The sequence below is a fragment of the Rhinopithecus roxellana genome, chromosome 12 (assembly GCF_007565055.1).
Source record: "Rhinopithecus roxellana isolate Shanxi Qingling chromosome 12, ASM756505v1, whole genome shotgun sequence".
Taxonomy (NCBI): domain Eukaryota; kingdom Metazoa; phylum Chordata; class Mammalia; order Primates; family Cercopithecidae; genus Rhinopithecus; species Rhinopithecus roxellana.
The window spans coordinates 84,235,216-84,261,640 of record NC_044560.1 but is presented as its reverse complement, the minus strand read 5'-3'; the positions used below and the strand labels follow the sequence as shown (position 1 = coordinate 84,261,640).

Sequence of the window (26,425 nt, the reverse complement as noted above, 5' to 3'; positions counted from 1 at the left end):
GGTCACAACTCGAACTTTAAAAAGCACTGCCCAGAGTAAATCACAACGGTTCGACATCCAGGATCTTACGTGGTTCTCTCCTGGGTGACTGGTGTACATACACCATTCTACTGAGAAGGTAAAGGGCTCCACTAGGTGAACTGTTCAAGGTCACAGGTGCCGAGTGCCCTTCAGATCTGGCTGAGGTTCCGTGCAGAACAGGGCCTTTCCTGGGTGCAAACACCATACCTTGATCCCCAGCCACTCCCAAGAACCAAAGACACTTCCCCTGTGGAGGGAAGAGGAGTCTGTACAAAATGACAGAGCCTCCAGCCAACCAGAACTGGCCTACTCAGACCCACCCTCTTCCAGGTGATTGGTCCCAAAAGGGTTGCCAGCCCCACTCCACCTTGGGGCCAGCTTCCCCCAAAAGGTCGCACCCCTGGCAGGTCCCTCCCAGGCAGTCCATCCTGACTGCTCCTGTGAGTGCAACTCCTGAGGTAAAGGGGGAGAAGCTGCTTGGTCCAGGTCTCCAGGAACAGGCCATTTCTTCCCCGGCTCTGAGCTGGGAAAGTCTGCTCCAGGCCATCCTACCTACTTCCCCATATGGCTCTCAAGGAGGGACTCAGGTGAGTGGGGACAATGGTGTGGAGAGGAAGAAAGCCTGGGTTCAGCTGAGCTAAGAGGGATCCAGTCTGATGGCTAAAACAGTACCAAGGAGAGGCACCAGAGCCAGCCCGGGAATACCAGCTGAGGCCTCCGGTCCTGGGGAAAGGTGACTCCAAGAGGGGACATTGCCCCAGGAGAAGAAAGACAATCCGTGTGCATGGACACAGGGGTGGGGAAGGCTGTATTCTGCAAGATTTTGTAGCCAATGAAAAGCTGGACTCCCCTTGCTTCCCTTAACTCCAAACCCCCTTAGCAAGCTGGAAAGCAGAGACCCGGGCTACATTCCCTCCCCGACTATAACTGAGGGCTCCCTCTATCTCCACTAGGACTGATAGTCCAGGACTAGGAACCTGTGCCCCCTTAAGACCTAATGGCTGATCTTTAACCCTTTCTTGAAGCCAAGGAGAGTGGGCAACAGGGCACAGGGTGGAGCTTGAGGGACCACCTTCTGCAGGTAGAATCTGAACAAGAAATATGGAGGAGTGGGCTGGTCAGGGGCCTCCACAGACTATGGGTTCCCAAGCTGGGGCACAGGAGGGGCAGGAGGAGCTGGGGTCCCACCCAGTCCTGGGTCTCAGCACCCTTCCAGGCCTGACCACAGGAGTTCACAAGACCAACTCTGCCTTTGTGCCCTGGCTGAGGCCCAGAGCCCAGAATAAGCATCGGTTTGCTCTTCCCTGGTTGGGAGGAGGCTGGTGAAGAGGGTGGGACAGCCACAGAGGGGGAGAAAGCCCTCCAGCCTTTTCCTGCTCCTGTAGTACTTTACGCAGTACCTCACATACCTCCCACAGTGCACCTCCAGAGGCAGCCTTGCCAGCTCCCAGTACAGGGTTTGACCAGGCTTCTTGGAGGTGGAGGAGCCCAGCTGCAGCCAACCATCCAGGAGCTCAGACGAGCTGAACAGAGTGGGAAGGGAAGCAGCCAAGCCCACAGGGAGAAATAACAGGGCTGAGAACCTTGTGAGATGAGCCTCAGGGTTGAGCTAGGCCCAGGTCAAATAGAGCCCAAATGCCATGCTGGAAGCTCTGGCTGGGGAATCCGACAGTTCTACTCAAAGCCCAAGCCCACACCTTACCCCCTGTGCAAATGCCTTGGTAAAAGTATAAACAACAGAAACGGCAAATGCCTATTGAAGGTGCGCCCTGAAAACTTGCAGTAGGCTTTTCACCTAAAGAACACGGATACTGGCCGGGCGCGGTGGCTCAAGTCTGTAATCCCAGCACTTTAGGAGGCCCAGACGGGCGGATCACGAGGTCAGGAGATCGAGACCATCCTGGCTAACACGGTGAAACCCCGTCTCTACTAAAAATACAAAAACTAGCCGGGCGAGGTGGCGGGCGCCTGTAGTCCCAGCTACTCGGGAGGCTGAGGCAGGAGAATGGCGTAAACCCGGGAGGCGGAGCTTGCAGTGAGCTGAGATCCGGCCACTGTACTCCAGCCTGGGCGACAGAGCAAGACTCTGTCTCAAAAAAAAAAAAAAAAAAAAAGAACACGGATACTTACTGGAGGAGAAACAAACTGATTAGTTGATCCCCAGAGGGTAGAACTAGGGAATGGAAAGCCTGGTGTCCCAGAAGGCAGGGAATGGCTGGCAGGACCCTGAGCTGACAGGGAGCCCCTAGGCAAGAACGAACGTCCCATGTGCTGCCTCCTCTCCTGCTGCTGGAGTGCAGGCCACGTGTGCAGGTGCACCACTGGCCTACAGGACTCTGGGTAGTTCTTTTCACTTTCTGGACCTTAATTTTCCCTTTATGGAAGAAAATGAAAACCAGGCCCCACCTGAGTTAGTATGTGTGTAGCACAGAGGGAGGGAACCAAACCTACTCCTAAAAGAAGATGTGGTGCATCTGATTCACACCAATGAGGCCACCCAGCCTTGCAGAGGTGAGATGTCACTGAGATCCGCTCCAGGCCTCTGTGTGTCCTCTCTCACACAGTGACCCTGGCCCAGCACCCTTGCTAAGTGCTGCCCTCAGGTATTGTGTGTGCCCTGGACAGCGGTGTTCACCTGGCTGTCCCGACTCAGTGCTTCTCAAGTTGCAGTTTGCATTTCCTTGATCTTGCCTTCTATGTTCTCGGCGGTTGATCCCAGTGACCCAAATGGACCCCTGCTTTCTCCCCTGAGCAACTGCAACCCTAAGCCAGTGAATTAACCTTTCTAAGCCTCAGTTTCCTCATGTGTAAAGTAGAGATAAGTACAGCATCTCCTTCAAGGGGCTGTGGTGTGCCTTTAACAGGACAGGCACAAAATACATTTGGCCAAGTATCCGTCTCAGTAAGTGTCTGGCATTATGCGTAAGGAGTGCAGACTTAATCCTGAAGAAAATGGAGTTTTCAGCAAAGGAGTACCAGTTCACTTGGAAGAGAGAATGAACACAAATAACTCATTCATTGTTTCATTCATTTGCTGAACAAATACTTATCAATAGCATGAATTATAAGGCAGGCTCTGGGATTTGGCACCAGGAATATAAAGGCTGGCGAAACAGAGAAACTTCGAGCCTAGTGGGGCAGACAGTCCCTAGCATCGCTTGGCAGGTACTAGAGGAGAGGTCTGGGAAATGGACAGAGGCACAACCTGGGGGAGGGACCTAAGAGGAGGAGATGTCAAGGCCGGTTTCAGACAGGAGGAAGCTGGGTGCTGAGGAATGATGCAGAACTTGTTAGCTGATGGGAGGAAGAGAGCAATCAGAGTGGAATACAGAGGTGCGGAAGCCTAGGAGACTTCATGGTGAAGAGTAAAAGATGGAAACAGGGTCAAGAGACTGTTATAGGAATCCAGATTAGAAACAAGGAGGCATGAATAGGACAGTGAGAGAGGCCAGGAGGGGAGTTTTGGGCACTAGGGAGGAGGCAAAAGCAACAACTTGGCTGTCAGGAGAGAAAGCAAGGGTCCCACTTGGCTCACTGGGATCAATCGCTGAGAACACAGGATGGGGAGAGTGAATGGGAGGATGGGGGAAGAGTGAGTGGGGGGACGGAGGACAGTGAGTGGGAGCACCCACAGGGTTTGCTGATGGACTGCATGTGGGGAATTAAATTATTTGTAACAACACTTTTATTTAACCCAGCACATCCAAATTTACACCTGTTTCACTGTTTTAATGTGGCTACTAGAAATGTTTAAATTACATATGTGGCTCACATTATACTTCCACTGGATGATGCTATTCCAGATCTCTTCCTACACATCATGAAAGATGCGGCCATACATGACTGCAAAGGCTCGGGTACACAGGCACAGGCGCTACGCCCTGCCAGAAGCAAGGTCTACCTCTTCATATTAGTTGTTCCTTTCTTTTCGCCTTAACACATTAGGGTCTCTTTTCCAGAGAGTACATATAAATCTACCTCACCCTTTTCAATAGCCATGTTGATCTCCATTATACAAGTTGAGTACCCCTCATCCAAAAATCTGAAATCCTATACCCTCTAAAATCCAAAACTTTTTGAGCACCGACAGGACATTCAAAGGAAATGCTCCCACTGGAGCATTCTGAATTTCAGATTTCCAGATTAGGGATACTTAGTCAGTAAATACAATGCAAATATTCAAAACTCCAAAAAAGTCTAAAATCCAAAACTCTTTTGGTACAAACTTTTGGATAAAGGTAACACACCTGTATAGATATGCCTAATTCATTCGTCCAGTTCCCCACTAACGAACCCTGAGGTTGTTGCATTAGTTTGCTTTTTCAGAGAAGGCTACAGGAACATCCTGGGACTAGTCACCGCAGAGTCTCCATTCCTAGCTGCAGGCAAGCTTGCCAGGGGCTGTGGGCACTGACAGTGTTACGGCGGAGGGGCTGGACTTGGAAGGCTTCTCAGGCATGGTTAAGAGATGTGGACGGTGTACTGCAGTCAGCAAGAAGCCACAAAATAACCTAAATTTTGTGTGTGTGTAAATTGCTAACTTTGAATTTTTCCTTCATTAAAGAAGCAACATACTGTAAATACAGTAAAGACAATTACAGAGAAAATAAGACACTAATTTTATTGCACATTCTTCCTTTTAGTCTTATTTTCTGGTGCATGTTTTTATTCTTGCTAATTGCAATCAGAGTGCACATCAATTTTAGATCCTGCTTTCTTCCTTTAATGTTCCTGTGTGGGAATTTTTCTATATGACTGCAGAGTCTTCCTAACACATTTATTTAGCCAGTCCCTTCGGCTGGACACTAGAGCCTTCTTCAGTTGTATTTGAGCAGCTCAGATAATGCCTCTCCCTGTGACCCAAAACGCCTTCTCCATGGGTGTTTTCCAGGCAGCATTCGACCAAGCTCAAGTCTTGCTTGTGTAAGGGAAACAAGCACGCACCCATTAATACAACCACCCTGTGCCCTCCAGTTGCCACCCCATCTCTTTCCTCCTTACAGCCCGACTTCTGGAAAGACAGCCCCACTCCCACCCAACCCATGTGCCTGTCCCTAAGTCCTCTACCTGCTCAGTCTTCCTCCCACTGCCACCTCGGCGCTGGCCTCCTCTCCCTCTGTCCTCTCTCCCTCTCCTCCATGACATCCCTGCCCTCCTGGTAAATCCCAGAACTTTCTCCTGAGCCTGCCTGCCTTCTGGGCTCCAGCTCCCTTCCTCCAACCAGACAACCAGGCATCTTCTCCTTTCTGGTCCCCCAGCCCCGTCCCTCCAATCCATGGCCAAGTCTTGCCCATGTGCCCTCCTCGACAGCCCCTCACCACCTATTCCTCTCCATCCAGCTGCCAACTCCCTGGTGTTGCCCCTAATACCTCCCAGGGGCTGGCACCTAACTCATCTTCCTGCCTCCAGCAGTCTCCTCCCTGCCACCTCACCATGGCCAGGCTCCAGATTGCAGCTGGACTACTTCAGGGTTTGTGGAGGTTTTCTTTTTTCAAATAAAAATCTGACTGATTCACTCCCAGAGGAAATACCTTTCAGGGCTCCCCATGACCCTCAAGATGAAGTCCAATTCCCCGGGCCTAAAATGTGGGCCCCGGGTGACTTGGCCCCAGCTCACCTCTGCAGCCTCATCCCTCCCTTCTCATCTGCTACTACCCTCCACCCTGCAGTTCCACAGACATTCCAGGAGTGAGGCTTCCTCACTTTTGCACACTGTTGTTTCTTTTCCATGGACCTCTCTTCCCCTTCCACGCCTTCTTCACCTGAAGAACTTCTATTAATAATTTTTTAGGTCCTAGCTTAGAAGTCAACTCCTCCTCCAGGAGGCCCCAACGACCTCTTCATCTACCAAGGCTCAGGTGCTACCCTCCAATTTGCCTCACAGCACCCGGCATTGCTCCCAATCACAGCATTCATTGTGCCGTGTTCCACACATCTGTCTTCAGTCTGTCATGTGATCCACTCCCTCACTCCCTCACCCACCACACCCACATCTTCCTGCCTCCACACCCTGAAGACAGGGTCTGTGTCCCGTTCCCCTCTGAATCCCTGACTTAGCACAGTGTTCGATGCTGAGCTTGTGTCCAATAAATAGATGTTGAATGCACGACTTAACAGAAACTGATGAACATCTTTACGCATAAACTTTTCTCATTCTGAAGATTATCTCCTTTGAACAGATTCCCAGAAGCTGGGAATTACTGAATCAAAGTGGATGAATATTGAACACTTTCAATTCCCATAGCTAAGTAGCTTTCCAAAAGGCTGTGGCAATTTACACTCCCACCAGAAAGTGTAACAGCGCCGATCTCACTGCATTCTTGCAGCTTAGCTATTCTCATTATGCCTTTTATTTTTTAAATCAAGACAGAGTCTACCTCTGTGACCCAGGCTGGAGTCCAGTGGCATGATCATAGCTCACTGTAACCTGTAACTCCTGGGCTCAAGCGATCTTCCTGCCTCAGCCTCCTGAATAGCTGGAACTACAGGTGCATACCATCTGGCTAATTTTTTTTGTTTTGTGTTTGTTTTTTTGAGACAAGGTCTTGCTCTGTCACCAGGCTGGACTGCAGTGGCACAATCTCAGCTCACTGCAACCTCCGCCTCCCAAGTTCAAGCGATTCTCCTGCCTCACCCACCTAAGTAGCTGGGACTACAGATGTGCGCCACCATGGCCAGTTAATTTTTGTATTTTTAGTAGGGACGGGGTTTCCCCATGTTGGCCAGGATGGTCTCGATCTCTTGACCTCGTGATCCACTCGCTTGGCCTCCCAAAGTGCTGGGATTACAGGCATGAGCCACTGCGCCCAACTCTGGCTAATTTTTTAATTTTTTGCAGAGGCAGGGTCTTGCTCTGTTGCCCAGGCTGATCTCAAACTCCTGGCCTCAAGCAATTCTCCTGCCTTGACCTCCCAAAACACTGGGATTACATGCACAAGCCCCTCCCAGCCCCATTATATCTTTTTTTTAAAGTGCTCGTTTTTTAGGCAAAACATACCACCTTGTTCTAATTTGTATATCTTTGATTACCAGTGAGAGTGAACATTTTTCCATATATTTGCCTACTAAATGCACTTCTTCTTTAAGGATTTACCTGTTTGTGTGACGTGGAAACTGTTAAGGCAGGTTGACTTGTTATGAGATGACTCTGGGGCTGTGGAGGAAGTGACCAGGAGCATGAAGAGTGTTGCTGCAATGATCCCGTGACAGAGGAGCAGGCCAGGGTCACTGTGGGGCACGGGGAAGAGCAGGAGGAGCAGAGATCAAGGAGACCAGGTCAACCTGGGACTGAAAGCAGACAGCAGGTGCAAAGCAGGAGGGGTCAGGGTGCACCCAGGTTTCTGGCTTGGCGCAGTGAACTGGAGGAGGGGCTGTGCTTGGAGACAGTGCCCAGGTGGATCCACACACCTGCAAGGCAGTTCGCAGCACTCTTTACTAGACACACCTGCTAAGGAACGGTTACGTGGGGGCAGCAGGAGAGGCAGGGGCAGGAGGGTCTGAGGTTGGCAGGCTTCTTGAAACAGACCAGGGGAGCCAGGTTTTGAAAGGATTTGTAGGCCAGGCATGGTGGCTCATGCCTGAAATCCTAGCACTTTGGGAGGCCAAGGCGGGTAGATCACCTGAGGTCAGGAGTTTGAGACCAGCCTGGCCAACATGGCGAAGCCACATCTCTACTAAAAATACAAAAATTAGCCAGGCAAGGTGGTGGACACCTGTAATCCCAGCTATTCGGGAGGCTGAGGAAGGAGAATCACTTGAACCCAGGAGGCAGAGGTTGCAGTGAGCTGAGATTGTGCCATTGCACGCTAGCCTGGGCTACAGAGTCTCAAAGGGAGGAAGGAAGGACGGATGGGAGTGGAGTGAGAAGGCTGCCCAGGGGATGATCCGGGTGTGTTCAGGAAGAATGGGCATCACTAGCTAAAGCTGAGTGAACTATCGCAACATGAGAGGCCTTGTTCTCATCAATTAGCTTGTGTGAAGGCAATGACAGCCCTAAGGCAGGTGTTATTACCCCATCCTATAGATGAGACTGATGTGCAGAGGACCAGACCTTGCCCCAGGGTCACACAGCTAATGAGTAGTGGAGCTGGGATTCGAACCCAGGGCTCTGGCCCCTGTGTCTGTGCTCCTTACTGTGTGGCTGCAGTTGCCCTAGATATGTGAGTACTCAGGAAGGTGGGAGGACATTGGAGTGAGCTCCCCAGAAGGAGCTTATTAAGATTCTCGGCATTTGGGGCCCTTCCTGGAAAACAATGAACTGTCGACAAATCCCAAAGCCCACCTCTTTTGAGCCAGGAAGTGGGCTGCTGAGCTCTTCTTGGAGGAGTTCACCTGGCCTGGTGACTGCAGCCACCACAGACACCTGGTCTCTGACCACAGCCAGCCCAGTAACTCTTCTCTAAGTCCCAGACAGCTCTTAACTCCCAGTGACTGACACAGGAAGATTGTTTGAGCCAAGGTGGAGACAAGCCTGGGCAACATAGCAAGACCCCATCTCTTAAAAAAAAAAATTAGGTGTCTATAGTCCCAGCTACACAGGAGGCTGAGGCGGGAGGATAGCTTGAGCCCAGGAGTTCAAGGCTGCAGTGAGCTGTGATCACACCACAAGACTTCAGCCTGGGTGACAGAGTGAGGCTGTCTCTTAAAAAAACAAAAAACAAAAAAAAACACTCCCAGTCATGGAGCCACAAACACCTGTGCATCCTCTCCTGGCCTCTCCTGTCCAAGGTCAGTCCCACCTTCCACCCAGGATAAGTACCCCAACCCCTAATGTTATTATCCCCCCAACCTGCCCAAGTTCATGCCCCTGCACAAGAAACTGGTAACACTGGCTACCTTCATGCAGAGGAACTGGGTGGCCAGAAATAGGAAAGACTTTTCATGTATGTGTGCATATAAATATTTGTCTATAATATAAATGAGTTACTGATGCCCCCTTCCCGCCCCCAGGGCCTGGAAGAGAATCTTCTGGCGGCAGATCCTACTTGCACTTGGCCTCTTAGGCCTGTTTCTGTATGGCCTACCTAAATTCAGGTACAAGCCCCTTTCCCCAGCACTTGAGGTGGGACCACAGATTCAGGTTTAAAGGGGATCTGTCTAAGTGCCTCCTTGAGGGATGGAGGGCAGAAGCTAGCTCAGCTCAAGTGTCCTTGTGAGCTCTCTCTCCTTGTAAGAAGCAAAGCCAGAGGGCTCCTGGCCAGGCTGACATGCTTCTCACGGCTGCCCCCCTCCCGCCACAACCCGCCACAGGCATCTGGAAGCCCTCATCCCCATGGGCGTCTGCCCTTCCGCCACAATGTCCCTGCTGACAGACAACTTCACAGGTGCCCTGCATCCCTGGTAAGAAGCTCCCAGCCCTCCTACTCCAAGGGCACCCCCAAACCCTATGGAGCTCTGCCCCATGTCCCTGCCCTCCACACATCTCCCACCCCAGCAGAGTCAGGCACTCTGCCACCAAGCCCGGCAGCCCCATCGGGCCACACACCTCCCAGTCCTCTGTGTTGCTCTGAGCTGGAGGCTTCCAGGGGCAGCAACTAGGTCTCATCGGTCTACGGGTCCCTAGGGCTCAGCACTGGGGAGGTGGTAGTGAACACGCACCAAGTGGGTGGATGAATGGAGCTATTTCCCATCCCTGCCCTGGCCAGGGCCCGGCCTGAAGTTCTGACCTGTACCCCCTGGGGGGCTCCCATTATTTGGGATGGCACTTTCGACCCAGATGTGGCCAAGCAAGAGGCTACACAGCAGAACCTCACCATTGGGCTGACTGTCTTTGCTGTAGGCAGGTAAGGCCTGGGAAGGGGAGCAGTGCTGTCAAAGCTGTGAGTGGGAAGGGTGTGCATGTAATGGAGGGGGCGGGGACCCTGCTCCCCTGTGCCATGGGATCCCAAAGTGAAGCGAGAAGCAAAGACAGCACTTCTTGCCCCACACCCCCAGGTGAGCACAGGACTGACCACCCTTCTCCTCCTCCCTGGTAGAGCCCACCCAACACAGGCAGCCAGGGCTGTTCTAGAACCACATCTGGAAGGGACCTGCCTAGGGGCTGGGGCTGATCCATCTGGAGACACTAGTTTTGTAGTGAGAAAATGATGGTATCTTTCAGGTGAGAGTGGTGAGAGGAGGGGAGTGTGACTGGGTAAGTAGAGGGATGATTCACTGCAGTAGGGGCCCATTGGAGGTCAGCAGCTCAGGTGCACGTACACAGGATTGCGGGGGGCAGGTGCCAAGCAAGTCTGATGAAGGGAGAGGGGCTGGGGAGCTGAAGGATTGCAAGGGAGTGAATCTGAACTGGGCAGAGGGAAGTGAAGAGAGGAAAGGGGGGTGACAAATACTGAGAAAGTGGTAGGGTCACCAGATTAGAGATTCAGTGAGGTAGGACTGTTTTGGGTTGGGGATGGTAATCACAGTAAGTGAGCTAGAAGAACGAGGTCCTTACAGCGTGGGACAGACATTGGTGAAGACCAAGTCGAGGGAGTAGCCATGGGAACAGGTGACTGGAGGGAACAGGTGACTGTGGAGGGCACAGGACAGAATCACTACAGGAAAGGAGGTCAAGAGAAGAAATGTCAGGAACACTGACCTCCCCACTACGGATGACAGGGAGTGCCTAAGCTGGGTGTCCACCTTCCTCAAGTGACACAAAGGGGACTCTTGGCTGACAGTGGCAGTCAGATCCCATAACCTAGTTTCGGGCAACTAAAAGAAGCATTTCTAAAAACAGAACTAGTGGCTTTGGGAAGGTGGTGAGAACCTCCCATTCAGGAAGAGATACTCAAAAGGATGGGGAAGGAATTTTGTCAACAGATACCCCATACAACTGTTCAAGACTCCTCGAACTCTGTCCCCCACATCCTACAAGAGAGAGAAAGCAAGGAGTGCCACTGACAGGCAAGGGGCTGAAAAGGACCAAGGGTTGACCCATGGACCAGGTGGGCAGAACTGTTGGGCTACTTGGGCCTTGACCTCTCCCAGGGCCTTGGTGCTCCCACTTCCATCACCCATGCTGACTAGGGCATTCCTGCCCCAGCCCTAGGGGTCAATGTCAAGGTACAGAAAAATCTGGGATACTGAGGTCCTGAGCTCCAAGATTCTGAGTCCAACACTCCTAGATGTGAGATTGCCTAAGTCTCTGATTCCCATTTCCCAGTCACCAGGAATAGAGCAAGTGCAAGTAAAGGTACAGGTTCCAGGGCCACGCTTGGTTCAAATCCTGGCTCAAGCACTTACCAATGGCACATACAAGTTTCTAACGCTCTTTAGATGAGACAATGCACATTGACTTAGAAAGCAGTGGCTGCCACATGATAAAAGTTCAAAGTATTATTAGGCACTATTACTATTATTTTAAAATCCTAGGATCCCAAGGTCTGTTCATACAATATTCCAGGTGGCCTCGTTATCTATACAGTGAAAGACAGTGACTTAAAATAGCTTATTATTATAGCTCATAAAATAATTCTGTGGAAGGCCAGGCACAGTAACTTATGCCTGTAATCCCAGCACTTTGGAAGGCCGAGGCAGGTGGATCACCTGAGGTCAGGCGTTCGAGACCAGCCTGGCCAACATGGTGAAACCCCACTTCTACTAAAAATACAAAAAATCAGCCGGACATGGTGGTGGCCACTTGTAATCCCAGCTACTCGGGAGCCTGAGGCAGGAGAATCGCTTGAAGCCGGGAGGCAGAGGTTGTAGTGGGCTGAGATGGCGCCACTGCACTCCAGCCTGGGCAACAGGAGCAAAACTCTCAATAATAATAATAATTCTGTGTGTCAGTAATTCAGACAGGGTTCAGCAGGAAGGGCTCCTCTTCTCATGCTCTCAAATACCTGGGTCTCAGCTGGGAGACCAACTGCTGAAGACTGATGGGGCCACCTCAGGCTTCCTCACTCATGGCAGCACCCAAGTTCTGGGACTTTTAAATGGAGGCTCAGAGCTCTAAAGAGAGAAATGCTGCCAGTCCTCCAAAGGGCCAGTATGAGGCAGGATTGGCAGGCAATTTGCAAGCATCTTCAGTCCAACCCGCCCTGCCCCATCTAAGTTGAAAGATGCTAGGGCTGGAGGGTCTGGAGTTCAAGGCCGGGTGTGGGGAGGACCAGGCAGCACTGGTGGGGTGGGGGTAAGGTTGGGGTGGGGGTGAGGTGGGTGAGGTTGGGGTGCAGTAGGGGTGAGGTGAAGTGAGGTTGGGGTGGGGGTGGGGTGGGAGTGGGGTGGGGTGAGGGCTGGGTGGGGCGGCGGTGGGGGTGAGGCGGGGGTGAGCTTGGGTTGGGTGGGCTGAGGTAGGGGTAGGGGTGAGGCTGGAGTGGGGTGAGGTTAGGCTGGGGGTGAGGGTTGGGTGGTGTGAGGTGGGGGTGACGGGTGGGGTGAGAGCTGGGTGGGGCAGGGGTGGGGGTGAGGGTTGGGCGGGGTGGGATGAGGTGGGGGTAAGGGTGGGGTGGGGGTGGGGGTGAGGGTGCGGTGGGGGTGGGGGTGGGGGTGCGGTGGGGTGGGGAAGCCGGCCCCACCTCGCTTCACTCTCAGGCTGACCGTGGCGCCGTGCCCTTAGGTACCTGGAGAAGTACCTGGAGCGCTTCCTGTTGACGGCGGAGCAGCACTTCATGGCGGGCCAGAGAGTGGTGTACTACGTGTTCACCGAGCGGCCGGGAGCGGTGCCCCGCGTGGCGCTGGGCCCCGGACGGCGGCTGCGCGTGGAGCGCGTGGTGCGCGAGCGGCGCTGGCAGGACGTGTCTATGGCGCGCATGCGCACGTTGCACGCGGCGCTGGGCGGGCGGCTGGGCCGCGAAGCGCACTTCGTGTTCTGCATGGACGTGGACCAGCACTTTAGCGGCACCTTTGGGCCCGAGGCGCTGGCCGAGTCGGTGGCGCAGCTGCACTCCTGGCACTACCACTGGCCGCGGTGGCTGCTGCCCTTCGAGCGCGACGCGCATTCGGCCGCCGTGATGGCGCGGGGCGAGGGCGACTTCTACTACCACGCGGCGGTGTTCGGGGGCAGCGTGGCGGCGCTGCGCGACTTGACGGCGCACTGTGCGCGGGGTCTGGCCTGGGACCGCGCGCGCGGCCTGGAGGCGCGCTGGCACGACGAGAGCCACCTCAACAAGTTCTTCTGGCTGCACAAGCCCGCCAAGGTGCTGTCGCCCGAGTTCTGCTGGAGCCCGGACCTCGGCCCGCGGGCCGAGATCCGCCGCCCACGACTGCTTTGGGCCCCCAAGGAGTACCGGCTGCTGCGGGACTAGCGCCGCCGCCGCGGGCTCCTGGCCCTCCGACTCTTCCGCGGGCCCAGCCGGCCTGGCCCAGCTCCCGCTCCGGGCGTCTTTGGCCTGGGGAAGGTATGGAGTGGGAGTCACGAGAGAAGAGATCCTGAAACCGGGCGGGGCCCTTCTGGACGCTGATGGCGCTCTGGAGGGCAGAGAGATACTGGATGCAAAAGCCCTACCCGCTTCGTGTGCGCCCGTCCGTGGGAGTGGGAGTAGGAGGAGGAGCTCCTCGCCTTTGGGGAGCTCCTCGGTTCAAGAGAAAAATCCCCTTCCCTTAGCTTAGCAGTGAGCGAGGCACAACTGCAGTAATGCCTCGAGCGATCAGCCTGTAGACCTTTCACCCCTGAGCCTGCAGAATGCAGCTGGTGCCTCTGGAGATGTTTTAGTCCCATCTGCACCCCCACTTTTTAAATGAGGAGACTGAGACACAAAGAGGAAACATAACTGCCCAAGGACACAGAGGGTCTGAGTCCCTGTGATGTCAGCAGCTGGAGAGGCGTGGCTGGCCCCTCGGGATGTCTGGGCAGGAGCTACAGGAAGAAATACAGGTGGCACCCCGTCATTGGCTCTGCCCTTTTACCTCCCCTGCCCATAAGCATGGTTTGTACATATTTCAGTAATATTATGATAAATTATTCCTGTACTGTGAGACAAAGTAGCAAACATAAGAAGCCATGTTTGCTCCTTTCCTTTGCCAGCATAATTTCACAAAACCCTGACTGACAGCATATAGATGTCAAAACAAAAAACACAGCTCCCCACGTCCCTTACCGGAGTCACTATATTCCCTGAAAAAATAAGTGACTCTAGATATATCTCCATATAAGATAATGTCAGTCGGGGTTAGTGATTGTGCTTCTATAAACTATAACCAGATACACTCTTACACACAAACTTAGATACAATTTTACGCATACTAAAGCTTTACCACCTATATCTAAACTAAAATACCACATTCAGGCTGGGCATAGTGGCTTATGCCTGTAATCCCAGCACTTTGGGAGGCTGAGACACACAGATCACTTGAGGTCAGGAGTCTGAGACCAGTCTGGCCAACATGATGAAACCCCATCTCTACTAAAAATACAAAACTTAGCAGGCTGTGGTGGCGCACCCTGTAATCCCAACTACTCGGAAGGCTGAGGCACGAGAATCGCTGGAACCCGGAAGGCGAAGGTTGCAGTGAGCCAAGATCGCACCACTGCACTCCAGGCTGAGCAACAGAGCAAGACTCTGTCTCCATAAAATAAATAAAATACTACATTCAAAGCATCTGATAGAACCTCTCTAAAGAGCTCCTCCTGAGCCATAGGCCTTGGTCGATGGTCCTCAATAAGACTTCTAAATAACACTAACTTTAATTTTTTTTTTTTTTTTTTTTTTTAATTGAGACGGAGTCTCGCTCTGTCGCCCAGGCTGGAGTGCAGTGGCCGGATCTCAGCTCACTGCAAGCTCCGCCTCCCGGGTTTACGCCATTCTCCTGCCTCAGCCTCCCGAGTAGCTGGGACTACAGGCGCCCGCCACCTCGCCCGGCTAGTTTTTTGTATTTTTAGTAGAGACGGGGTTTCACCATATTAGCCAGGATGGTCTAACCTCAACAGGTTGCTATGGTGACAGAGATCAAGCCCTTAGCATGGAGTAAGGGTTGAAGGTCCACTCCTGCCCTAGTCTCTAAATTTCCTTTCCTTCCTTTTCTTTTTTTAAGGTCTCACTGTGTCGCCCAGGCTGGAATGCTGTGGCACAATCACAGCTCACTGCAGCCTCAACCTCCTGGGCTCAAGCAGTTCTCCCACCTCAGCCCTCCAAGTAGCTGGGACTACAGGTGGGTACTATCATGTCCTCCACTGGCTCTGCTGGATCTGACCTAAGGCACCAGAACTGGGCACGATCTTGGCTCACTGCAAGCTCTGCCTCCTGGGTTGACGCCATTCTCCTGCCTCAGCCTCCTGAGTAGCTGGGACTACAGGCACCCGCCACCATGCCCGGCTAATTTTTTTTGTATTTTTAGTAGACATGGGGTTTCACCATATTAGCCAGGATGGTCTCGATCTCCTGACCTCGTGATCCGCTCGTCTCAGCCTCCCAAAGTGCTGGGATTACAGGCTAACTTTAATTATTTAAAAACTTCCTTTTATTCTTTAGTTGACATTCCCAAATTGTTATTGTGGCCTTTTCTCCTAGACAGTCAAAGTCCAAAATGACATTTTCTGGCCTTGGGGCTATAGCAGGGCGACATTCGGCCACAGTATCTGGGAGGGAAGCTTCCACATCCACGGCAGCTGTCTAGACTTCTGATCCCCCGTGGGGAAACACAGGCTCTGAATAGGAGTGTGAAGGCGTCAGACGCTCCCAGGAAGGTGGTCACAGAGCCAAGAAGATAGGGAAGGTAGCCGCTGAACTCCCTGAGATTTTGTCTGACATTTGGGAAAACCGGGGCCCTGGGAGACTGGGAATTCACTCTGGCTCTCCTGAATCTTTTATGTAGTATTATCATTTTAATAGCCTCCACTCCCAGGTAGGGCAGCAATTCTTGCTATTTACCAGGTCCAGCCATTGATGGTAAGAGAGATCTGTCCTCTCAAAAGCAGTTCAAAATGTCTCCTATATAAACTAGATTAGCTAAACCCAGAAGGCCTTCTGGACTCAGGATTAGAGATGAGAATGGGCCAGATGTGTCAGAACAGGCAATGTGGCCGGGTGCAGTGGCTCACACCTGTAATCGCAGCACTTTGGGAGGCCGAGGCGGGTGGATCACGAGGTCAGGAGTTCAAGACCAGCCTGGCCAGCATGATGAAACCTGTCTCTACTAAAAATACAAAAATTAGCCAGGCATGGCGGTGCGCACCTGTAATCCCAGCTACTCGGGAGGCTGAGGCATGAAAATCACTTGAACCCAGGAGGCGGAAGTTGCAATGAGCCAAGATCATGCCACTGCACTCCATCCAGCCCAGACAACAGTGCGAGACTCCATCTCAAAATAAGGCTATTTTCTGACTGTGAGCTGGGGAAGATGTGCGTCCTTCACCTTACCCTGCAACATTCACTCAGGGCCACACATGCAGACCCTAACAATTGCTGGGCCATTCATTACCTGAGCATGAGCCAGTAAGAGATGATGTGAACCGGCTCTTCTTCTAACCGTGTGTGGGTAGACAAGTTCCTTACCTTTGCTGGCCTCAGTTTTCTCATGCGTGAAATGTGGATGCCAGTCTCCCTCCCTGCAGGGGTTGTGGTGGTGCTCTAGAAAACATAACTTGCCTTCCTCTCCCTGCCTCCCCCTTCTCCAGCATGTTCAGAGAGTGCAAAGGATTTGCCAAAGAACAGTCATTTCCTGTTTTTTGTTTGTTTTTGAGACAGCATCTCACTCTGTTGCCCAGGCTGGAGTGCAGTGGATGTGATCATGGCTCACTGCAGCTTCAACATCCCTGGGCTCCGGTGATCCTCCCACCTCAGCCTCCCAAGTAGCTGGGACTACAGGCATGCACCACCACACCAGGCTTTTTGTTTGTTTTTTGTAGAGGCAGGGTTTCACCATGTTGCCCAGGCTGGTCTCAAACTCCTGGGCTCAAGGGATCCACTTGCCTTGGCCTCCGAAAGTGCTCGGATTCCAGGCATGAGCCACTGCACCCAGCCAGTCATTTCTGTTTTAAAGGGGGAATAAATGGAGTGCTCAGCAGCTTCCAAGGCGTGGGCTGGAGGCAGCCTTGCGCTGTTGGAGATCTTCTTGAGGAGGGAGGGGTTCCAGGAAGCTGCAGGGCAGGCAACCCTTGGGAATGGCTCCCCTCCTAGTGCGCCCAGAGGCCTAAGGAGGGGTTGCGGGGGTGGGCACGGAGGGACTTGGATCTGAAGCAGGAATAACAAGAGGGCTAAAGCTCCTTCTGCAGCTGTCTCCATTACCATCAACACTGTCCTCAGCACCTATCCTGAGGCTCCCCCAGGGACAGTGGCACTCACACACTCCCCACGTGAGCAGGTGAAAATCAGACTCAGTCCCCTGAGCATCACTGCTACATGCAAAATCTCCACCTGTCCCAGCCACCCCACCTTGCCATGCAAGCTCAAATGCCACCCCTAGGAATTCCCAAACATCTTCAGCTCTCTTAGTCAGGGATCACTGATCGTAAGAATCATAGATCCCTTAGGGCGAAGGCAAATAACAGCAATAACGATATGGGCATATATTGGGTCTTACAATGTGCCAGTTCTAAACATTAGACAGGTATTGATTCATTTAATACTCACATCCACACTGTAAGTTGGTTACTACTGTTTATCTGATTTTACATATGAGGAAATCAGGCACAGATTTAGTAACTAACGCAATGTCATACCACTAGCAACTTAAATTCACTGAAGTGAGAACAAACAGGAAATTAAACATAGCCAGAGGATGAAGACTGACAGGAACAGAGGTTACCACTAGCTCTTGGTCTCCTTGGTCCATTTCTGCTCTTTCTCTGCTGGCTTTGTTCTTCTGCTTGTATCCAGCTCAACACAGTCACCCCAAACCGCAGTCTATAGGGTTTTCCAGTTAAGGTACCTACCATCTCCTAACTTGTTCCTAATTCATGGAATAGAGAATCTGACAGGAGAGTCAGCTCCATCCGGTGGTGTGCTGGTGTATGTCTAGCAGTTGACGGGGGAAAAAGAAAGCCCTGATTTATAGTGTTTGCCAAAATCCATGGTGTAAATCCCACCGTGGCTGATTTCAAGCTACCCATACTCACTGAATGCAGAGCTTGGAAGAGGTGTGCACAATTTTCTCACATAAATCAGGACAGCCATTATGCACCACTGGCTGCACCTATGTATCAAGTCACTGAGTCAGGTGTCCACCCTGGCCAATTGGCTGTGGCTACAATGGGGTCATGTGACACAAATATGGCTGCCAGAGCCCATCCTTTCATGGCAAAGCAGGCTATGGGAGGCCAATTTCAGAGAAAGAGATGAGGCCCCTGAGATTACTGAAAATATGCTGGTTCTTGGCTACAACACATTCATTTCCTCTTCTGCTAGTAACACACTCTGGTTTCCTCTTAGTGGAACCTCTTGTGCTTCAGAAAGTGAAGCACATGAGGGCTTCACCCTGTACTCCAGGCTGAGAGGATGGGCCCTAGACCCAAGCAAAACAAGCACACAACATGATCCAGTTAGAACCAGGAAGACCCAATTAGACTTGCTGGGCGCTATGGTTTGAATGTGGCCCCCCAAAAAAACACATGTTGGAAACAACTCCCAGTGCAACAGTGCTGGGAGTTGGAGCCTAGTGGGAGGTGTTGGGTCATGAGGGCTCCACCCTCATGAATGGATTAATGCTGATTATAAAAGGATATGAGCTTCGAGTTCCATTTTTCTCACTCTCAACCTCTTTTTGAGATGGATCGTGTTCTGTCTCCCAGTCTGGAGTGCAAATGGTGCAATCACGGCTTCCCGCAACCCTGACCTCCCAGGCTCAAGCAATCCTCTCACCTCAGCCTCTGAAGTAGCTGGGACTACAGGCGCATGCAGCACCACACCTGGCTTTGTTTTTTTGTTTGTTTGGGTTTGGTTTTTTTGTAGAGACAAGGTCTCCCTATGTTGCCCAGGCTGGCCTCAAACTCCTGGACTCAAGTGATCCTCCTGCTTTGACTTCCCAAAGTGCTGAGATTACAAGCATGAGCCACCAAGCCTGGCCTCAACCTCTCTTACTCTTCTGCCTTCTGGCATGAGATGACATGGCATGAAGGCCCTCACCAGATGCTGGCACCATGCTCTTGGACTTCCCAACCTCCAGAACTATGAGACTGGAATTTATTATGAACAGAATGAAATTTCTTTTCATTATAAATTACCGAGTTTGTGATATCCTGTTATAGCAGCATAAAACGGATGAAGACACTGAGGCTTTTGTCAGAGAGACAGAGGCTTGATTGCTGGAACCCTGGGGACTGTAAGACTAGAGCTGCTGACCCCACAGGAGCCTCAGGCTGAAGCTGACTCAGAACAGAGTGGAGAGCTGGAGACACATCCTTTGAGCCCTGAAGGTGGCCTGACCACTGTCCTGTTACATAAACCAATACATCCTTGTTTGGATTGGACTTTCTATCATTTTGCAGCCAAGTCTTGACACATGAGGACTGTGAGGACTCAGGGAAATTAGTTCCCGATGATGACCTCCATGGTAGTCACTTCTGTCTCCCTCACAGTGCTTCCACAGGGCCAGACTTGACAAACTTTTGGGGAATTAATTACTAAATTTCCTTCCTAGACAGTCAAAACATTGACTCCCATGGGAAAAAAAATGTATGACAAGGACATCTTGGACTCCCCCTCCAATCCCTAGAATCACTTCCACAAATCAGGCACTCATGATGGACCCCCACAGATGGGTGGGGTGCCCCTCAGGGAGTAGTGGAAGTGAGACTTATTGGTAGACCTAGTATATCCAAAAAGGCTCCGGAACTAGGTAATGCTGGGTCAATTTATGTCACTGCTACTATACTGCAGCATGATCCTTAGTAAAGAGCCTCTCTTGGTTTGCTGCCCACTTCTTAGGGAGTTGTGAGGCAATCAACATAAAGCACTCAGGTCAGCACCTGGAGTGAGGCCAGCCCACAGGGAGGCCACTTCCTTCCTTCTCCAAGTCTGTGGGGCGGGGGAGGGGAGAGGAGCAATGGAAAGGTGCCCCCCAGCCCTGCCCTCGCACAGAGCACGCCAAACACCACTGCCACCCGGGTGCAGGTACAGTTTATTCTTCACAACAGAGAAATACAAAGAGCAGAGGGTTTGTAATTCCTTTGTTTCTTGCCCCCTTTAGTGTTTTCCCCCTACATTTGATTTTCATTTGCTCCCCACCCCCTTTTTTAAATAAAATGCAAACTACCTTCCTGAAGTGTCTGAGGGGCACCTGCCCTCACCTCCCTGCCTCCAAGATGCAGACTGAGAAGCCAACAGACTGTTTTTTCTTTTTTAATAAGGTAACTAGTTCTAAATATGGTGGCCTGGAGGTCCCATAGAAAAAGCAAAGGGGTGTTAACAGTATGTATAACAGCGTATTTACAGGGAGTAACATGCGGACAAAAAGCTACAATACTGAGTATCAGACGACGCAAGTCAAACAAAGGGCTGGGGGTGGGGGCAGAGAACCCCATGGGAAAAGAAACCCCAGGAAACGTTAAACTGGTAAATCAATGGCGAGTTAAGGCTTAAAAAGTGTATAAAAATAACACAGTTAATATTCAAAACGGAACTCCAGATACAGAATATATAGATGAGTTTCTGTCTAGTTTTCTTTTTTTTTCCCGGGGGGATGTAGGGGGCTTCTCCGGGCTCTGTACATGGTTCCTATATACACGGACACGCATGGCTTTCAGATTGGGGTGTGTCTGTGGGGGCTGGGGGCAGGGTCTGCTCCTGGGACCTGCCTCCCCGAGGATCCCTTCCCTGCTGAGGGGCCTAGGGCCTCGGCTGGGGATTCCCACTCCATGGCAGGGAAGACAAATAACCCCTCCCTGGGCACTGCCCCCATCTGGAGGAAATTCTGGAGGGAGGTCCCAGCCCCAGGCCCACTCCCTCCCCATCCCCCTGCCCACAGTCTGGCATGGTGGGAGAGGTAGCCGAAAGGTTTCCTGGCCAGCACCGAGGTAGACTGGGGTGGTCTTCAGGGCAGCAGGGGAGGGCCAGGTCTTACCCAGCCCATCCCCACCCCATTTCCCTGGGCCCACCACCCAGCCCATCACTGCACCCTTTGGTCCTGTGGATCTCCCGCCCCTCTCATTTCTGCCTCCTGAAGCTGCCGCACCCCTCTGCTCAGTGATGCCCGGGGCACAGCTCGAGGTGCGAGCCAGGCACTCAGGGGCGAAGGGCTCACTCCAGCTGCTTCCTGCCCCTCCCACCTGGGGGTCCCCTTTGCAGTCCAGAAACCCAGGCCTGAGCCTTCCCTCAAGACCTGAGGCCATGGCAAGAGAAGGTCCCACACTGCCCTCTGGTTCTCTGCGTCCATCTGTCCGATTCTTTAAATTTCTCGGTCTTAGCAGCACCAACTTCCTGGCCAATAAATATCTTTTCTGTTATTTCCAAAACAAACTTAAAAAAAAAAAAAAAAAAAAAAAAAAAAAAAAAAAAAAAAAAAACAGTGAAGCAAGTGAAGGGTGGGGAACAAAAAGAAAACTCAACAGAGAGGTTCAAAGTGCTCTGAGATCGTCTTTGGATGCCACCAAAACAGTCCAGAATCTTGCAGTTGGCCTGGCCGCCCCTGGACTGGATCAGGCAGGGCTTCTGCGGACCAAGCTTTCTGGAAGGTTGGGAAGGTGGTGAGAGAGCTTGGTGGTTCCTGGAGGGCCCCTGGAGGGAGTTGGGGCCTGGTGCTGCCTGGGTCTGTGTCTGCCAGTGGGCCGGGTGGGGCGGCGCCTCCAGTGGGCTCAGATGAGAGAGATTCGCACCGGGATGCCGGGGGACTCCGTCCTCTGGGGTGAGTGATGGCTCACCAGGTGCTCCACCACCGTGTGTTTGGACATGTGCTTCATCAGGTAGGTCTCCTGTGGGCAGGGGTGAGATTCAGAACAGGGAACCACCAGCAAGGGAGGGAGAAGAGGCTGCAGTTCCCACCAGCAGCCACTGGAGGGCTCTTAGTAGGCGGTCCAGAGGGTGGAGGACAGCCACAGCTTCGCAGGGTCAGTTGGGCATTGGCCATTGGTTCTAGAGACACTGCACTGCTGCCAAGGGTGAGTGCTGGCTGGAGAGCTCACCCCTCAGCAATGCCCACCTGTGGCTCCCCGGGGCCAGGTCCCCAGCCCCTTGCCACCGGGCTGTAGTTGGGTATACTGGCTGACCCTCAGCCCTGTCTGCCCGGTGGAGCACAGTGCCTGCATCTGGCTGGTGATCCCAGTGACAGTCAGGCAGCAGGACTGGGCATGAGCCTAGCTCTGCTGTTTCTTAGTGGTGAGAACCTGGACAAGTCATCTTGTCTCTCTGAGCCTGTTTCCTCCTCTGTAAGCAGGCATGGGGGAGGAACAACCTCAACAGGTTGCTATGGTGACAGAGATCAAGCCCTTAGCATGGAGTAAGGGTTGAAGGTCCACTCCTGCCCTAGTCTCTAAATTTCCTTTCCTTCCTTTTCTTTTTTTAAGGTCTCACTGTGTCGCCCAGGCTGGAATGCTGTGGCACAATCACAGCTCACTGCAGCCTCAACCTCCTGGGCTCAAGCAGTCCTCCCACCTCAGCCCTCCAAGTAGCTGGGACTACAGGTGGATACTATCATGTCCTCCACTGGCTCTGCTGGATCTGACCTAAGGCACCAGAACTGGGCAGGTGAGGCTGTGACCCAGGGCTCACTGCAGGCCCAGAAGCTCTCACACTAAGCCACATCCTTCCAACTGCCTTTGCCAGAAGCAGAGGCGGTACTCCAACCTACCACTCCTTGACTTCAGACCTCAATATGCTCAGAACCCAGCAGAGGAAGCCCTCAAATGTGGTGGCAACATGCTATCCAATACCAGAGGGAAGCAACCCACAAATTCCTAGCTAGGAAACTATTCTTCAGTGGAATACATAACAAAGAAAAGAAGTGAGGGTAAGGGGACTTAGAGATTAAAAGATATACTGGCCCACTATGATGTAGAAATCTTATTTGGATCTTGATCTAAAAAGAATAATGTAGGCCGGGCATGGTGGCTCACGCCTATGATCCCAGCACTTTGGGAGATCAAGGCGGGTGGATCATCTGAGGTCAGGAGTTCGAGACCAGCCTGGCCAACATGGTGAAATCCTGTCTCTACTAAAAATACAAAAGCATAGCCGTGCGTGGTAGCATGCGCCTATATTCCTAGCTACTCGGGAGGCTGAGGCAGGAGAATCGCTTGAACCTGAGAGGCAGATGTTGCAGTGAGCCAAGACTGCACCACTGTACTCCAGCCTGGGGATAGAGCGAGACTCCATCTCAATTTAAAAAAATAATAATAATGTAAATATACCCAATCATGGCATTCATGAGACAAATGAAAATGTCAGTGCTGAATGGGTATTTGAGTATTTGATAAGGACTTTGGTTAATTACTTTTTGGTGTTCCAAAGGTATTGTGGATATGCTCAAAAAAGGAGTCTTTATCATTAGAGACAAAGTGAAATGTTTAGAAATAGTATGATGTCTGGATTGTACTTCAAAAAATAGGAGTATGGATGAAGCAGGATTGGTTGATGGTACAGGAGGTTATGGAAAACTTGAGCATTAGAGATAGGCAGGGACTGACTGGAGATCAGCTAGCCAAGCAGGGGCTCCCGCTCACCCCTTTGGAGCCCTTTTCCCTGCAAATTCTGTCCTCTTTGCCTCTTGATCCTCCTCTGCCCTTTGAACTTCAGGGAAGAATAAATGTTACAGACTCAGCACTCAGCAAGTGGCAGCCCTAACTGGCACCTGACAAGTACTGCCAACGACCCCACCTACAATCCATGAACTCCCTCCAGCCAGAGTGACCTTGCAAAAATACCTTCCCTGCCAGGCACAGTGGCGCAACCTGTAGCCCTAGTTATTCTGGAGGTTGAAGCAGGAGGATCCCTTGAGCTCAGGATTTTGATTCCAGACTGGGCAACATAGCAAGACCCCATCTCTAAAATATACCAAAAAACAAACAAACAAACAAACAAATCTCCCTGACAGTCCCCTCCCTGTGGCTTCCCATTTCACCTCAAAAAATATCCAAACTTTCCTAACACAGCCCCAAGGCCCCAACTGACCTAATTTCCTTCGAGTTCTTGTAACATGCCAAGTTTGTTCCACCTCAGGGGGTTTGCACTCAGTGTTCCCCTCTGAGGGCATGGAAGCTTCTTTCCCCTCTTTCTCCTTCTCATCCAATTATCCTTCAAGGCTTCATCTAAGTGGTGCTCCCCCAGGTGGTCAATCTGGACTCACCCCCCTTCCCAACTCCATTGTGTCCTCCTTGCTGTCCTTCAAAACACACTTTTATCACAGTGGTTCTCAATTGAGGTGATTTCCACCCCCAGGGACAAAGAGCCAGGATGAGAACCCAGGAGTGGCAGGGACAGAAGGAGTTCTCAGAGAGGACACAGAGGGGCAGAGTTTCAGGGCCATGCTGTCCCCCAGGATGCAGGACTTCAGAATGCAGGACAGCAGGGCCCTGCAGCTCAGCCCCTCTGTGTCCTCCCTGGAGACATTTTGTGGCTGTCACCACTTGGGGAGGGGTTGCTACTGGCATCTAGCGGGTGGAGGCCTGGAATGCTGCTCAGAGCCCTGCCACGCGCAGGCCAGTGCCTACAGTGGAAAGGCCCGGCCCAAACGGCCATCTGGACTAGGGCCGAGAGGCTCTGCTTTACAGCAGTTACACAATTTCCCATCAAACAATTACGTGTGCACTTGTTTAATACTTGTCTCCAACAGTAGTTATTAACTTCCCTGGGGGCAAAAAATAGATCTGTCTGGCTCATCATCCCAATGCCCAAGCACCAGGCAGAAGTGTTTAGTAAAGACTGAGTGAATAAATAATGGTACTAGCTCAGGTTGATTTGGCACCACTCTGCCAGCCAACAGCCCTGTGAGTTCATCCATTTGACAGATGAGGAAACTGAGGCTCAGTGACCTCTATGATGGGGATATGGGGGCTGTTAACTAGAATATTAAATCGACCAGAAGCCCACACTCAAGCGACTCACCTGGGGGTGAATGGTAGTTCTGGGTGCCGAAAGGCCCTCGTTTGGGGAAATTCCCACCCAGGGACGGGGGCTGAATGCTCTGAGCTTTGTGGGCGGCTCAGGCCTTTCCTGAGATGAGGGTGGCTGTGGACGTCACTGCGCCACCTTGTGGCCGTGGTGGCAGCTGCAGCTTCCTGGGTGACAGGAAGGCCCTTCTCTCTCTCTAGCTGTGCAGAACAGGTGAAAAGCTTCCTGCCACTGCCGTGAGTATTCCAGGGCCTTGGAGACTCAGGCTAAAGGTAAGCAGGAGGCTAGGGGCTTGGCCTGGGGTAGCTGAAACCAGAAGTGGGAAGCAAAAGCCCTGGTTCTACTCTTCCCTGTGATCTCAGGGAGTCACTTCCCTTCTCTAGGTCTCAATTTCTTTGTCTGGAAAATGGGAAGAGTCAGCACAGATCTAAAGAGGGGGAAGCAGCTGAGGCCTGGAAGAGGAAGTGGCTCCCCTGGGGCAGGGCACAGGCTGACTGGCACTCACCGAGGTGTAGGCCCGCCCACACATGCTGCAGCAGTAGGCCTTGGCGTGCTTGATGGCATGGGCCGAGAGGTGGATCTGCAGGGAGGCGGAGTCCGAGTAGGCCCGGTAGCAGTTGGGACACTTGTAGGGCTTGTCCTTGTTGTGCTGGCGCTGGTGAGACTGTGGGGGCACAGCAGGGAGTCAGGAGAGAAACAGGGCTCCACTGCCCCACCCCCTTCCCACGCTCCCTTGTGGGGGTGGTGGGGGCACCAGGCCACCTGGTGGGCAGAAGGCAGGCAGGCACTCACCTGGAGGTTGGAGAGCTGAGTGAAAGCCTTCTCACAGCCAGGATGTGGGCACTTGTAGGGTCTGTCGCCTGTGTGGATTCTGCAATGGGCAGCCCAGTAAGGTCGAAGTCCCTGACACATACCCCAAGACCGCTCCAGTCCCCAAGTCCTTACTCTGGCCCCTAAGCCTCTCAGTCCCTACACTGCCCATGCTCCCCAAGGACCAAGAGTGAGCCCAGGCAAGAGCTGGAGAATTCAACGGCCATGCCTCCTCCTTCCTTCTCTGCCCTCCACTGCCAGTCTGACCAGAGCCTCCCGCTTCCCGCAGGTCCCTCTGCTGTCCCCAGCCCACCACTAGAGCCCTGGTAGCGACCCAGTGCAGGCGTTGGAGGGGGCCTGATTTGACTGCCCCTCTCTTTCAAAAACCCCACACTACAGACCACACATTGCAAAGAACACAGATGCACGGCTTTGTCGGGACCTTCCCTGCCCACCCAGCCTCCTTCCCTAAGAAGAAGGAGACATCTCCCTCTAATTGGCCCCAGACACTTATTTCCTGTCCCTACCCTATGTCAGGCACATGTCCGTGACAGCTACATGGTCACCCCAGCAAATGGGAGAATGTGGGACAGCACGGCCCTGAAGCTCAGCCCCTCTGTGTCCTTCCTGGGAGTTCCTTCTGTCCCTGCCACTCCTGGATTCTCATCCTGGCTGTTTACCAGCTGGGTGACCTTGGA

At 52.4% G+C, this 26,425-nt stretch overlaps 3 protein-coding genes across 5 annotated transcripts in view; 1 reads left to right on the top strand and 2 right to left on the bottom strand.

Moving 5' to 3' along the window:
* Window positions 1-585: 585 nt before the first annotated feature.
* On the top strand, window positions 586-13,247 carry A3GALT2 (alpha 1,3-galactosyltransferase 2). Its single transcript, XM_010382287.1, has 5 exons — window positions 586-608; window positions 8,971-9,054; window positions 9,271-9,360; window positions 9,666-9,803; window positions 12,560-13,247. Exons 1-5 carry the CDS (start codon window positions 586-588, stop codon window positions 13,245-13,247), a joined length of 1,023 nt encoding a protein of 340 aa, XP_010380589.1.
* Window positions 13,248-19,977: 6,730 nt separating this feature from the next.
* On the bottom strand, window positions 19,978-21,316 carry LOC104677309. Its single transcript, XM_010382290.2, is given in 2 exon segments — window positions 19,978-20,543; window positions 20,546-21,316. Coding segments are annotated over 2 exon segments (843 nt in total). The 5' UTR covers window positions 21,206-21,316; the 3' UTR covers window positions 19,978-20,360.
* ZNF362 (zinc finger protein 362) overlaps window positions 19,978-26,425 on the bottom strand; it is a 41,750-nt gene continuing 35,302 nt past the window's right edge. For all 3 annotated transcript variants that reach the window (XM_030912796.1, XM_030912797.1, XM_030912798.1), the window contains 3 exons: window positions 25,710-25,788; window positions 25,423-25,581; window positions 19,978-21,784 (listed from right to left, as the gene is read on the bottom strand). In XM_030912796.1, coding sequence (XP_030768656.1) covers window positions 21,668-21,784; window positions 25,423-25,581; window positions 25,710-25,788 — 355 coding nt within the window. In that variant the 3' untranslated portion in view covers window positions 19,978-21,667. The remainder of the gene's footprint in view (window positions 21,785-25,422; window positions 25,582-25,709; window positions 25,789-26,425) is intronic.

Coding starts and splice junctions, on each gene's coding strand:
- A3GALT2 (XM_010382287.1), top strand. CDS start 586: ATGGCTCTCAAGGAGGGACTCAG. Junction 9,361..9,665: donor ACAGGTGCCCTGCATCCCTG/GTAAGAAGCTCC, acceptor TGCCCTGGCCAG/GGCCCGGCCTGAAGTTCTGA. Junction 9,804..12,559: donor ACTGTCTTTGCTGTAGGCAG/GTAAGGCCTGGG, acceptor CCGTGCCCTTAG/GTACCTGGAGAAGTACCTGG.